Genomic DNA, 15591 nt, shown 5'->3' with positions numbered 1-15591 from the left:
CTTACCAGACTGCCTGTTGAAGGCACTGGGAGGCTGCTGCTGTTGAATGCCAGGCAGGGTTCTCTTGCCCTGGACAGCAAGCTGGAGGTTTTCTGGTAGGGGCTGACCCCTAGCCAGCATTTTGTATGCTAGAATCTGAGCCCGCAGCTGATGCAGCTGGGCAGGGCTGAAAGGGGAAGGCCCTCTGTTAGGCTGACTCATAACTTGTGGGTCTCCTGCTATAATGGGACCTGGCTGGCTGGGAGTCATCTGAGGTGGTGTTGGACCTCCTCCAGACATTGGACTGGACACATGCTCCGGTGCTCCTAGTGGAGATGGGTGTGGAGACATATAACCTAGAACAGGTAGAAGAATCATGAAGTTACCACTCTGCTAGTTAAACCTGAATTTCATCCAATTTTTTAACAGTACATAAAGTATAAAAGTGTCTCTCTCAGGTTTGGATAGCTGTAGCACTTTCTGCAAAGACAAAAGTGCAATCCAAAGTTCCCCAGGGTATCAAGATAGCCTCAGGAGCTCTTCTCTGAGAAGAACTACAGTTATTTAGGCCAATAATTCCTAAACATAACAATTACCTGCATATTTGCAGGTAAGTAAGACAAACTAAAACATGAAATACAGTAGAGAAGCCTGGGGATATAGCGTTATTTACTAGAACTATGGAAAAATGTTTCTTTGTAGAACATATGCAGTGAAGTACACCCAGTTTATAGCTTAATAGTATAAGTTTATTTTGAGGCACACGCATCAAGGAATATCCCTTCACTTCTACAGGCCCTCTTTGCCAACACTCACGAACATACAGAAGTAGAAATAAATTGTACTCACTTTCCATACAACTACTCTTTAGTTCATACAGATTAAAGGTTTGAGCCAAAGTATGTTCAATACCTTTTGCCATCTGGATGCTCAACAACTTGGAACATCAACTGCAAGCACAAAAATCACCATCTGAAGAAGCTGCTGAAGACTATGTCAAGAGCAACCAGAGTTCTGAAATGAACAGTGCTTGTATCTTATTACACCACTTGAAAATGCAGTGGTTTTAATTCTGAATATTAATTACACCTATAACATATTTTCTTGAGCTCCAAAAAGCACAACAGCTAGTTTTTGAGGATTTTATCCACCAAGAGTGAAAAAGAGACTTTGCTCTGGTACTGTGGAACACAAATAATCTTCTCACAAATTGGAAAAGTCTAAAACAAATTCATAAAAATCTAAAAATCTTCTGGCTCATTTTCATATTCTATGTTCATAAGGCAAAGATCATAACTCCAAAGATCGTGGTACAGTTCATGATTCTGTGGCACGCAATCTACTCTTCTCCCAATTTTCCTGTCATTTTAAAGTGAAACTACATCTATTTCATCTATATGTAGTACAGCCCACAGAAGAAATTTTGCTTGCTCTTTAGCTCCACTGCTCTTACTGAACCTTCAGTAAAGGCAACATAGGCAAAACCTCAAAGTAGTCTCCACTTTTCATTCTCAACTCTGGGATGACAGGATTTGTAAGTCACTAGAACTTAGTGAAGAAATTAGAGTGCCAAAGAACTGAAATTTGTGCTCAACTTAAATAAAGGTTGTAAATGTATGAGACACAAGAAAAAGAAGAAAGGATTTCAGTTCTCCTAAAAAAAAAAAAACACTCAAAAAAACCCCTAAACATAACACGCAAAAAAAAAACCAACAACCCAAAACAAAATGAGATAGAAGTACAGTGGGAAAAAGGGGATTTGTGATAGGAAAAGACCAGACAAGACAGAAACAGACCAGGTTCAAACTAAAGAGGATGATGACAAGAAAAGAAGATGATTTTGGAAAGAATAATAAAAGGGAGAAGTTCAAAGAAAAGGAAGAAAGGGACATTAGAAAGTTAGAACTACTGGAGCTATATACTAGTTCAATATAAAAATTGTCTATACATGCCTTCTTGGTGATAAAATGTATGATAAATAATTCAAGTTTACTTCATTTATCCATAGTCTTCCACTAACTTAACTTTTATATCTTTATTATTTTAAGAGAAGAGGGGAAGCTACAAATCCCTGTTGCTGAGCAAACTGCTTAAAAAAAATACCCATCATACCACAACAAAACAAAAAAACATGCAACTGCATTTATACTTTTTATTATATTATATTATTACTCATTTATACTATAAAGTGAAGTTTATTGCAATGCTTATCCATTACCACATTTCTAAATCTCAGGTTTTACTTTAAATGGCACCTAACTGGAATGACATTGTTTTCTGAACTGCTTTTGAAAAAATAGTTTCTGTCCCTCCTCAAGTTATACTGCCCAAGTTATAAATTCCTAAATGACTGATAGATTTCAGACTCAAAATCCTGAAATGCATCTGGATTACGAAGTTTAGTACAGTGGTCTAAGATGTTGAGTATTTGTTTTCAGCACTGACAGTTCAAGCTGCCAAGTCTGTGACTAAGTTTTGCAAAGAGTTTTCAAAAGCCAACATTTTTTGATCTTTCCAATTCCAAATATTTATTACTTATAGCTTCTCTCTTCCTCCAAGTCCTCTGCATTAGCATTTTTAACAACGGAAAACTGTGCTTGACAAGAAGAATGAAATCAAAATTTCTGGAAGGTCAGGGAAGAACAAAATCCTTCCAAACTTTTTGTAAAAATGCTAAAATGTGGCATTTACACAATTCAAATTTTGTGATGCTATATGAAAATCTTTCTTTGAAGTGTGAAAACTTTCATATTATGACAGTGACAAAAGATACAGCCACAAGCCTCTCCTAATAAAGTATTTATACTACTTGCTTTTTTCCTATCTTATTACACATAGACTCTAACACAGATAAGCACGCACATGAGAACATCCCCTAAAATTGAGTTTACCCACCATGAAAGGACAATAGTAACCTACAGTTCTGAACAACACAGAGAATACCAGGAAAGGGTGGCCGAACAACCCCGTCTGTAATTTTAAATTGGTAATTTCTAAGCTTTATCAAGGTTCTCCAGATTTTGTCTAACTGAGTTCTGAAAACCTCAAATGACGGTGACTCCTAATCACTCTGATGCTGCATTTCCTTTCCCCTAAGTCCCATCAGAATTTCACTTACGCAATTTGTAAACATTACTTCTCTGCTTTTACTGTGCATCTTTGAACAGAGTCCTGTCTGTCTTTCCCATAATTCTTCAATGGATCATAGAAGAGGCTGCATCAGAAACCCTTCTCAAGTTCTCCTAACTGTATGCATAATCAGAAACATATTTAATCCCACTTTGGTATCAACTTGTTCAGCAAAAATACAACACAGCACATCATAAACAACATATATTCTTTACAGTATTAACATTGGAAGAAATCCTAGTTCTAGCACTTCTCCAAGTTCTACTGAAGGGCAGTGTGTACACAATGTTTCTGCTTTAACTGCTTTTTGTTTCACTTCAGATAACAGAAACAATAACATCTTTCTTTTCTGTTTTAAAGCTGAAAAATCAGAGTGCTAAAAATTTAGACCCTTTTTCTGCCGCTTTTAATGCTATAATGAAATGGAAAGAACACCTACAAATGAATTCAAAAACCTAGTAAAGATACAGAAGGAATCAAAGCTTTAGCAGTCCAAACACTGGAATGTTCAACAGAGGTTTTGAACTGCCACTAAAATTTAGTAAGTCTTAAACAATGAAAGTATCTGAAGAACATATAGGTCACATCTTTATGCTAAAAACAACAGCAAAGGTATATTTGTACTTAAGAATGTGACTGTAAGAAAATTTTTACATTTGGAAGACATAGACAGGATTGAAGAAATACAGCTGTGTAACTCACTGAACTATCACTTCAATCATTAATTGAAGTTAGTTTAAAAAACAAAAAAAAGAATCAGGTACATCTCCACAACACACCGTACAAAAGCACAGTGTTTTGGAACACAGTGGAAAGTATGTCCATGTCAGATTGAGACTACTTTCTTAAACTTTCCTAAGGCAAGCAAAACATAAAATTTCCCTCTCAGTAGTGTGGCCAGGGTGAACACCAGTTCTTGTGAAACTGAAAAAAGAAGAAGGAGAGATGATGTGTGCAACTAATTTAAAACTAGGACTGCAGAAATAAAATTGTTGAGAGGTCTTACACTGGCAGGCAGATGAATAAGGTGGAAGGTCTTTTCTCATCTAAAGTCTGAATGAATTTAGAAAAGGAACTAATTTAAGAACAGTAGGGACAATGAACATTACCTGCGAAGTATTAGTGATTTCTAAAAGTTAAAAAATGGTGTGTCTTTTTAAGTTCAACAAATACTGCATGACTAATAAAAAGTAATATAGATCAAATCCCAGAATTCCAAATTCCTTCAGGCCCCATGTTTCCACTTATAAACAACAAGAAAAGACATCCAAACAATTCAAACTGGCCTGTATTTACAAATCACATAAAAACACATAAATTGTTTATTCCAGTCCATTTACATACTTTTATTCTTTTTTTTATAATACAAGTATTTTATTTTATATAAGTAATTGGCTTGTCTTTCCAATTTCTATCCAATCCCCTTCAAAAGTCAATTCTAACCATGATTTTGATCTGTTGGATAACTGTTTAAGAGCTTAACAATTTACAGTAAATTTCATACTCCTCATATAAATACTGAAGAATTCACCACAGTACACTGACAGTGCCAGAAGACAGTTTCTAACCAAATTCAAAATCAGCAACATGTAGTAAGTTTACTATTTAAACAGTTAAATATGAAGTTTGAGCAATGTCTTTTCCACTCATTTAACCTGTTAGCATAAAAACAAACACATTAAGACTAAACAGGGACATCACTGTACATAAGTTCAAGAAAAGTGAATCTGTCACCAAAACTAGCCAGGAATGTTACCTTTTCTCCAATTTGGTAGTAAGACTGGAAGGAGCAATTGCTGAAGAGAAAGACACCAACTCGTATTTTCCCCCATATATTTCAGACTTCTGAAAATCATCCTATTGCAGAACCCAATAAAAATGTGATGATCTGTCTGAGCTAGTAAAACATTCTTTCTGCATGACTCACATCTCACTGAGCACCAGTAAAAAAATAAATGCAGAAACTAAATAATAAAGCTGCATACCTTAACTTAATAATTAGGTTAAAAAAAATGCAAAAATCTCAGAACAGTAATTACCATACAACCAGTGAAGAGGCACTTAAGTAAAATGACACAGTTCTTGCAGATTTAGCTTTCAAATGTTTCTGACTTGCTCATCATTTATTTCACCTCAGAAAAGGATAGTTAATTATTTCTTAACATAAGAATCATTACTTCTAAAATTCTGTATCAACTCTCTCTTGTTCATTCACAACAGTATGCTTGATTTACATAACCGTATCTACAACTGCATGTGCAGTTGCCTATTTACTTCTAATTTATCACCCACATTTTTAAGCATATATTTTATAAAAAAAATCTTGATTTCTTACTTAGATACAAGCTTTTACAAGACTTCCCTCTTTTACAAAATTACTAAAAAGAACTAGAAGGACTACTATTGGAACATCTGACATTTAAGTGAAATCTCATTTTGTGATCACTTCCCATTGTAAACTGCATACAGAAAGACAACAGCCTACGCACTCATCAGAACTATTCCACCAACTATTCCAACTATTCCACTATTCCATTTCTAAGTACTGAAGCATTTTATGAAGACTAATCCACCTTGCCATTGTCAAAAAATTTAAGGACATTGTTTCCCACTCTAGCTTACCAGTCCTTCTCAGAATCTTGGAGCCTGTGAACAGGTAGATTTCTGTCAATAAGGGACCATTACAGCTACAACAGTCTACCTAGTTTTTCCAAAATAGACCAGGGACTCTTGACCTCTAAACAAACATCTCCCTTTGGTCTATAGGACAGATGACAAGGACATCCAGTGCTGATTTAGCTTTTGTATGATACAAAACCTATCACAAGTACTTGGGAATCCTTGTTCCAAAGGCTAAATATCTTCATTAAGTAAGATACAGCTATTTAAACACATTTTGAATTCAAACAGTTTGCAGGTAGATTTGCAGGTACCAAAATATACTGCTGGTTTTTTGGTTTTTTGGTTTTTTTTTCCTTTAAAGGCTCCATCAATTATGAACCGTTTTACTGTCTGGGAATGTGCAGACTAATCAAGTACTCTTTTAATTGTCTTCTCAGATAAATTTAAAAATGGAGCTTAACATTCTCCAGGATAAAACAAACACACTCTTCTCAGCAGTATAGACTGCTTTTTATGATACAGTTTATTCTACTACACAGCAAACTATTTTGCTCCTAGACATACATTGTTCTTGGCTGTGCTAAAATCTACACTAGAAAAGTAAGTACATTCTTCTGAGATTCTGATCAGTCTTTGTAACCAATTCATTTATTATTCACTGCTAAACCTCTGTGTTATATATAATTTTTATCTGTACTGACTTCAATCTTTTTTCCAGATCACAAATACCTTGAACAGCACTAAACCAAAACATCTGAAAGACTAGGAAAATCCACAACTGGATAATCATTCTGTAGCTACAATTAAGTTTATAATCTGTCATTTAATTATCACAATATATGTAATGCAGATTATATTGATTTTCTTTAGTGATATCTTTGTCTTAAATCACAGTATCATACAGTAAAAAGCCACGAAATTTTTATCACTCTACCAGGCAGACAAGGTTGTGTCTATCATCATGCTACTGGCTTGAACAATGCACAGAGAAGCCCCATACGTGGGCTAAAATAGTTTTTCCTGACAAGTGTACAAATACTGTATCACACCTGTTGACATTTTAATGAAGGAATTTAGCTTGTGATCGCCACAAAAAATGACAGACTAGTTTGACTAGTATATATAAATAATATAATACTATCATATTTACATAATATATAATAGTAAATTTGTCAGCCTAAAGGCTGACTTTATGCAATACAGATGGACTTGGACAAGCTCAAGAAGTGTGACAACGTGAACTTCATGAGGTTTAACAAGTCCAAGTGCAAGGTTCTGCACAAGGGTTGAGACAAAGACCAGTATCAATACATACTGGGGAATCAAGGAGCTGAGAGCAGCCCTGCTGAGAAGGGCTTGGAGATACCAGTGGACAAGAAGCTTGACATAACCTGTCATTGTGTGGTCACATCCCAGAGAGCCAAACGTGTCCTGGACTGCATCCAAAGCAGCAGGGCCAGGCAGGGGGCGATTCTCTGCTCTGCTGAGACCCCACCTGCAGTGCTGCATCCAGCTCTGGGGTCACAGCACAGGAAGGACATGGACCTGCTGGAGAATGTCCAACAGGAAGCCACAAAGTTAATCAGAGGGATGATCCAGCTCTCCTGTGAGGACAGGCTGAGAGAGTAGGGGCTGTTCCCCCTGAGAAAGGTAGGTTCCAGGGAGACCTTTTTGCGGCTTTTCAATACTTGAAGGAGGCTTAAAAGAAAGCTGGAGAGAGACTTTTTAGAAGGACTGTAATCACAGGACAAGGGGGAATAGTTTTAGTCAATAAATTCAGACTAGATGTAAGGAAGACTTTTTTTAATGAGGGTGGTGAAACTCTGGCCAGATTGCTCAGAACGGCTGGTAGATGCCCCATCCCTGGAAACATTCACAGTCACTTTCAACAGGGCACTGAACAACTCTGAACAACAATGGGGCTCTGATCTAGTTGAATATGTCCCTGTTCACTGCAAAAGGGTTGGACAGAATGACTTTTAAAGGTCCTCATCCGACCCAAACCATACTATGTTTCTGTGACTGATTTTTCCAGAAAACTGTTCTCGGTAGTCTGAATTATAGACAACATCACAAAGAATTAAAAGAGATTTACAACAAAATTTAATGACACATGGCCATTCTCCCTAAGCTTTCAAAATAATGGGGAAATTTAGGGCAATCCCTTTCCTGGGGTTTTGGACTTATTCAGCTACTTTCCCTCAAATGCCCCCCAAAAATATCAATTAGTGGATACTTATCAACTTCAACTTGAGGACCGCAAACAATAAGCCATAGAAAAACCAGACCTAGAACTAATGAGGTATCATTTCTACTTGACACTTATATTGTTAAAAATGGTACACAACCATGTACTGTAAGCTCAACTATCAGACATCTACGAGGAAGTGAATGGTATAGTAAGTCTTGGTTTCTACCATACCAACTGAAGATTCTGTCAGGAATAAAGGATTCAAGAGTTACCAGGCATCCTTCCATGGATTCTCAGAGAAGTCATACTGTTCTTTTGCCATGAATGTAGGCATGGGTAAACTCTCTTTAACCACACTATATATTTCCACAAAATTTGTAAAAACACATGTGCTACCTTCTCTAATGTCATGGGAAATCAGACAAAAAATATCTAATAACATGACAGGCTATCGAGGAACCTGGTTTTCTACCCTGGACTCCTACACTAATGGCAAAAACCTGGAAGTCTAGTAGATGGGACTTTGCTCAGCAGGTATCAGAACAGCATCAAGTGTCATCACCACTTTTTTGTGGAAAAGACAGTTGTGTAAGAACAAAAAAAAAATGGAGACATGGAGGCAACGAAAGCTAAAACAGTCCTCTATAATGCCAAAGAAAGTATCTGGAATATTAGAACATCTGGAGATTTTTTTGACCACTTCTTTTAAAAGCCTGCTCCACATCATAGCTCTACTAATCTCTGTTTACGTTGTAATAGTTGCCGGCATACAAAAAAAAGAGAGTAGGAATCTGTAGTCTCTATACTGACCAAGTTACTATTAATACAATCAATCATCTTTTTACAGTGCAAAATAACCTGGAAATCTGACCCGAGGCAGCACAGAAAAGGAGAAAACAACTCAGAAGCTACTTGTATTTGAAGCATTTGCAATCTATGCTCCTGTATTTTCAGTACGTAATGTATGAATTGTCCCATCTTCATCTTTAGACCAAATTCTCTCTTCATTTCATCCCAAGAAAAAAAAAGTATCCTCTAAATGCAAAGACTAGCAAAATCTCTCAGATGATCATGCTTACATTTTGTTGAAATGAACAAAAGGGGAGTTTTACCTGATGAAGAACTTGTCTCTGCAAAGTCAGTTCTTAATTGATACTGAAAGGTTTAATGGAAAAACATTACTTTCTAATTATCTGGGTCCCAGACTGGGATTCAGCTGGCAAGTTACAGGCTAGAGTTTCAGTCACATACCACTGAAAAGCACAAAGAAGTTCAGGACCACCTCCTAATAGATCGGTAAGAGAGTATGTCAAACCAAGAGCCTAATATCATTCGGGATTCTTCAGAAGTCATTGTAAAATAATTAAGCATGCAATGTAGAAAGCTTTGTTTGCTGTTGAACTTATTAATACTAGCAGGTGTTTCCAGTTAAACCTCCAAAATACCATGGTCATAGAATGCACGTCCTTTTATGTTCCAACCTACAGGACACAAAGAAGGCACGTAGTGATGTGTTAAAAAGAGTTTCTATCTTCTGGCATAAAAAACATTGGAAAGCACTTTGATCAGCACTTGATGATTATAAATCATATTAAAATGTATTTACATTTAAAGTAGCCACGTAAGGTAAGAAATAAGTTGGTGGGGTTTTTTTCTTTAAAGATGCAAACTGAAATCTGTGACAGACTTGCCTCAGCCACAGACTTGAACCTTAGCTTTTCTCCAATACATGCCTAATGGATACTCCAGAAAGCAAAGGGATTCAGCTATTTGCCTTGCCCTGTTCAGCTATTACAAACAAAGCTGAAGGGAAATAACTGGCAATCTGTTTTATAGAACTACAGACTCTTTGTGAAACAAGAGGCACCAAAATCATCGAGCATGCACAGTATGGATAAACCTTGGCTATGCTGGTCCATTGGACTCTGAGGTGGACCCATTCCAGGATGAGGAGGTCGCATACTCTTCATGGAGCCACAATGAACATCTTCAACCATTCCTTTTTCATGCAAGCCATCAATAGACTGTGAAAACAAAATAAGTATTTAGAGAGAGACAGTATACAAATCCACTAAAAAATATTAATGACTAACTCAAAATCTAAACAAATATGTGAAAAGGAAAAACTTCTTTCAGCAGTCATTCAAAATAAAAAAAAAACAAAAAAAACCCAGGAACCTCTGCCCTGAAATCACACATTTAGGGAAGCATAGAATAACATCAGACTGCTTGTCCCCTGTTTCCTTTTTGTCTTTTTTTGACTTATGGACTGTTTGGCAATGGCAGGGAGGCAAACTGTCCAAATACAAACACATAACCTGTATCGGCCTCATATTACAAACCAGTGTAACACACACTAACTTACGAAAGTAGAGCCTGTGGCTTAAATTGAGTTATTTTTAGCCCAAACTTTGACCTTTCAGTCACTGCTTTACTGGAATGTCCCAACATTGTTGCTCTTCAAAAAGAAAGTGAAAACAAGGGAAAAGTAACACTGGAAGAAAGATGTCCCAAGAAACAATGAAGTTTTCCATGAAAGCCAAACTTATATCATATTCCTAACTATGGAAAGGATTAAACTAATCAACTTCTAACTTAGAGCTCTGTAAGGCCTTGTATTAGGAAGGAAGAGACTGGCATCACTTACTTAGCCTCTCTCTACAGAAATACATGGCTCTGCCCCACTCTAACACATGCATGTATGCACACTAAATGCTGCTCTTGTAAACCCTACTGTGAATAGAGACCTTGTGGTCTGTTTTATCTAAATGTACATCTATTTATTGAGAATTCTTTTTAAAAATAGACTAAAGATAACTTATTCCAGTGGAAAATGTAGGGAGTTAATTAAACAAGTGTGGAGGAAGCTACATCAGCTCACAGAAAAGAAGGGTCACATTTCTTATTTTTGAGTAACTTGTTGCACATGACTAAATTTCAACAGAACTAAACAAAGGTCACCCTTTATATATAGAAAAAATAATTCTAAATTTTAATTCATAAACCCTTCTACTTTCAATTGAAATCATCAGATTTGACTGAAAACACCTTTAAACACACAGAATTTGTTGTTGTTGTTCAACATTTTTTAAGGATTTCACTATCATTTTTCCTTATCAGAAGTCTGGGTTAAAAGGAGGAACATTATAGAAAAAGAAAAATAAAATAGATTTTTCATGTTTCACCAAATCATTTAATTATCATGACAGTATGAAAATATTTGTGAAAAGAAATTATATCCGAAAAATACGTACTACTCAAGAAGCTATTTTTGAATAGAAGAACTTGGGATATGGAGTAGAAATGTAGGCACAGATTACTGACACATTAAAAATAGTTCCACTTCATGAACCAAGTAAATCCCAGTGCCCTTTTCTGAGGCATGAAGATCCCTCCCTCTCTCTTCACCCCTTCTTAGAAAGACAGCCAGCGCAGAAGAGAACTCTCGCTTCACATTCTGTCTGCATGAGCTGACTATTACAGAAACCAAAACACCTATAAAGCTCTATACATTCTTATTTTGTCATGGTATGCGCTGGCTGCCATGGTATCTTTACGGCTACCAAGAGGAGGAGACTTGCTGGTAACTTGATCTGGTTTCCAGAACAGAAGACTCTAGCTGTACATTTGTGGCATACGTAACTGCAGGAATTACACTGCACTAATAGGTGGCAACCATGAAACCTCTGGTAACGCAAACAGCTCGGACAGGAGTAAGAAGGCACACAGAACGCATACATCAGAAGTACCAGCATAAAGAGCGTGGGGAAAGGAGCTGTCAGTTAAAAAAGAGCCGCAGAGACAAAAAAAAGCAAGTATGTGGCCTTTGACAGAGGAAATTCAAAAATCGAACAGAAACAGGGAGGTAGTGACATGACTGTACAAGAAAACTTAAATTCGAGGCATGCTTCTGTGGAGATAATTGATCAAAAGAACAGATTTTTGTAAAAAAAAGTATTATTAAAAAAAAACACAGACACAAAAACAAGTGTAGCAAACCGAAATGTTTCAAGTCTAATGGAAGGGAGAAGCAAGAAAGGGGTTTGCATCTGTGTATTTGCTTATGCGGTAAAAAAACTGAAAACTAAATTCATCAGAACTCCTAAATCAGCTTTTTACTAGCAAAAATACAAAAGATGAAGATGGCATAAACTTCTGTGAAGTCCAAATTAATTTTAATGATTATGCAATTGTTAATGTATGCAGAGACTGGTACGTCCAAAAATGTATTTCATACACAAGGAGCCCTACTGGCTATGAGAAAACCATATACAATAGGGAACACAATTCAGCAGAGGACAGCAGTGGACTACAAGAACTGAGTAATAGTAACTTTTCTAAGTCACTGTATAGTTGCAGAGCTAGAGGATAACTCTAAATCTATGCAACAGGTTAAAAATTACAGAGGATATCTAAACACAGTGTAATTTCTGTAATTCTTCAGTCCTCTATAAGTTATTAAAGCTATCTTCCACAAAGACATTGTTGGGACAAGTAACCTGTATTACCAATAAAGTGCTACTATTACACTGGGGTACTCTTTATGTTTTAGTCTTCTAATATGACAGAATAGAAGGGAAACAGGAAGTTGAGACATATTCAACTTAGAGTAGAAATTACAATTTTGATTGGTCCCCATAACTAAGGAAATAAGTACTGAACAAGCCAAATAAACAATGCTTCTAGAAAGAGAATGAGGGGTCAACTTCAACTGTAGGCTACCACATGCCTGTAAACTTGGCAGACTTACATAATGTCTAATGCATAAGAAAAATTTTACCTACAGTGCTTTTACTCTGCATTTAGCAACTAAGGTCTTCTCACAGATGCATCACAGTTTGACCTATTTTCAGGTAAACTGTGGCATTAGTGTCTGGGTTTTTTTTTGTTTTAATGCACCATCTTAAAAAAGCCATCAAGCAAAAAACCTCCAGCCTTAAAATCAAAGACTGAGTACCAGACTAGTTTTCTTGTAGACCATATAGCTTCTAAAATAACAATTACACAAGGCAAACAGCAACGTGCTGTCATGTAACTGCCACATAACTACACAGCATAATTGAATGCATCCCTGATGGACAGCCAGTCTGACTGTAGTTTTTGCAGGAGGAATTAGTAGTTTTTGGCCATTAGTTCCATTGATCTCTAAAAAAATCACCAAATCAACATTTTACATTAAGTTCTCTGTTGATTTTTCAAGGCTGGCAATACTTCCTTTCTTTTCTACTAATGTAGACACAAAGAACAAAAAAAAAAAAAAAAAAATTAAAAAAAAAAAAAAAAAAAAAAAAAAAAAAAAAAAAAAAAAAAAAAGCAGGAAACATGCCTACTGATGTTGCATGCTGTTACTTCCAGGACCATGACAGAACTACTTTGATTCTCAGAATGTCTAATGTGCATAGATCTTTTACCCAATAATATCTGAAATGGGAAACCATTTGCCTTCTCTTTTAATGGAACATCTGAATGAACAATTAACATATTTAGTAAAAACCACTGTATTTCTGAAGAATTTTTTCTCTCCCTCAAATTTTATCTCACTCACCAAAAGCAGTAATATTCCCCATGACACCACTCTAATTATTCCACAGTCAGCAATCATTTACAGTACACCCCATTACAAATTCACGAAAAGAAGAGATTATGCAACAGGTTACAATTAAATGGAAGAGAAAATAAACCAAGAGCTCATAGTACTTCATAGTACTTCATTCATCCCTCAAGTGAGCACCATTCAACTTAACAAGCTACAATGCTGTCATAACCAGAAGTTAAGCAGCTCAAATCATGCAGTCCGGCTGGTGCATAAGATAACAGAAGGCTGTATCATAGCATCATAGAATGGCTTGAGATGAAAGGAACCTCAAAGATCATCAAGTTCCAAACCCCTTGCAGTGGCAGTCTCTAGACCAGGCTGCTCCAAGCCCCATCCAAAATCACCTTGAACACTTCCAGTGAAGGGATATCAACAGCTACTGCAGGCAACCTGTTCTAATGCCTCACTACGTTCACAAGAAAGAGTTTCTTCCTAGCATCTAATCTAAACCTCCTGTCTTTCAGTTGGAAACTATTACCCCTTTCACCTGTTCTTGTAAAAAGTCTTTCTACATCTTCTTTGCAGACTCCCTCCACATACTGGAAGGCTGCAATGAGGTCACTTCAAAGCCTTCTCTTCTCTAGGCTGAACAAACCCAGTCCTCTCAGCCTTTCCTAACAGGCAAGGTGCTCCATCCCTCTATCAGTTTTGTGGCCTCCTCTGGACTCACTCCAACAGGTCCATGTCATCCCTGTGCTGTGACCCCAGAGCTGTGACTGCAGATCAGATCTCACCAGAGAAGAGCAGAGGAGCAGAATCCTCTCCCTGGCCCTGCTGCCCACACTGCTTTGGCTGCAGCCCAGGACATGTTTGGCTCTCTGGGCTGGGAGTGTCCATGGCTGGGTCAGCTCCAGCCTCTCACCCAGCAGCACCCGAGCCCTTCTCAGCAGGGCTGCTCACCATCTTTCCATCCTCAGCTGGGGCTCATAACAGGAGCTGCCCCAACCCAGATGCAGTACCTTGCAGTACCTTGTGAAAACACTTAAGATACCCATGGACCCACTTCGCAAGCTTGTCCAGGTCTCGCTAGATGGCATCCTAACCTTCAGACATTGTCTGCATCACTCAGGTTGGTATCATCTGCAAACCTGCTCAGTCCCCTTGCCTATGTCATTAATGAAGACATTAAGTAACATTGGTCCCAATACAGACCCCTGAAAAACACCACTTGGCACTGGTGTCCATCAGGACTCTGAGCCATTGACCACTACCATCCTGGTGTGACTGTCCAACCATTTTCTTATCCATCTAACAGTCCACTCATCAAAACCATCTCTCTCCAATCTAGAAAGGAGTGTTGTAGGAGACTGTGTCAAAGGCTTTATCAATTCAGACTAAAACCATGTAACCTCGATCTGCCCCAGAGGAGCTTTTATGTGCATGCACAAGGAAAGTAACATTAGGGCAAGGAAGGTAGCAACACTTTCTTTTAACATCTTTCATCTTCTAAGTATTTCTATCACACGATTCTCTGAGGCTGTTACAGTTTGTCCATTTAGCAGTATCCCTGACAGACTTCTTAAGTATTCCCTCTTAAACATAACTGTGACGCATCCAGGATACACTTCAGTAAAATCAGGACCTGTATTTTGCTGGAAATTTAGTTGATAGTCCTTCAGAAACCAGCAAGAAATGCAGTTAATTTACTGCTTCTGTCAAAACTGTGTTGTGTAAACTAACAGTAAATTTTCCCATGAAAAGGTCTTCTGGTTACTAAGTGAATATACAATCTTTAATTTTCATAATAACAACAGTTCTTAAGTAAACATACTTTAGAAATTATGATTTATTAATATAAATTTGTTTCAATCAGTGTTTTAGCTATTGATTGATCCTTTAGCTTTTTTTAAGCTTTCTGCATTGTATTGTCATTTGTAAGCTAGTCATACAGAATGAAGTTGTTTCACTTAAGCACGTTTATTTTAAAAAGGAAGAGCTACATGCCAGTACATACATGAGTATCCCACAAAGCAACTGCGTAACTTGGGACACTTCTGGTGAATCCCCCATTTTTACTGCATTTCATTAAAAAATAGTGTTATGACATAACATGGCTTGAAAATCAAGATATTTT

General features: G+C 37.1%; 1 protein-coding gene across 6 annotated transcripts in view; it reads right to left on the bottom strand.

Annotated features, from left to right (window-relative positions):
- SMARCA2 (SWI/SNF related, matrix associated, actin dependent regulator of chromatin, subfamily a, member 2) overlaps positions 1-15591 on the bottom strand; it is a 116890-nt gene that overhangs the window by 85613 nt on the left and 15686 nt on the right. For all 6 annotated transcript variants that reach the window (XM_041486086.1, XM_041486090.1, XM_041486091.1 and 3 more), the window contains 2 exons: positions 9822-9945; positions 6-335 (listed from right to left, as the gene is read on the bottom strand). In XM_041486086.1, the coding sequence (XP_041342020.1) occupies positions 6-335; positions 9822-9945 (454 nt within the window). The remainder of the gene's footprint in view (positions 1-5; positions 336-9821; positions 9946-15591) is intronic.

This window comes from Pyrgilauda ruficollis, unplaced genomic scaffold, assembly GCF_017590135.1.
Source record: "Pyrgilauda ruficollis isolate IOZ18807 unplaced genomic scaffold, ASM1759013v1 scaffold74, whole genome shotgun sequence".
NCBI classification, from domain to species: domain Eukaryota; kingdom Metazoa; phylum Chordata; class Aves; order Passeriformes; family Passeridae; genus Pyrgilauda; species Pyrgilauda ruficollis.
Note: the sequence above shows the minus strand (reverse complement) of the source record. Positions and strands in the feature narration are given on the sequence as shown.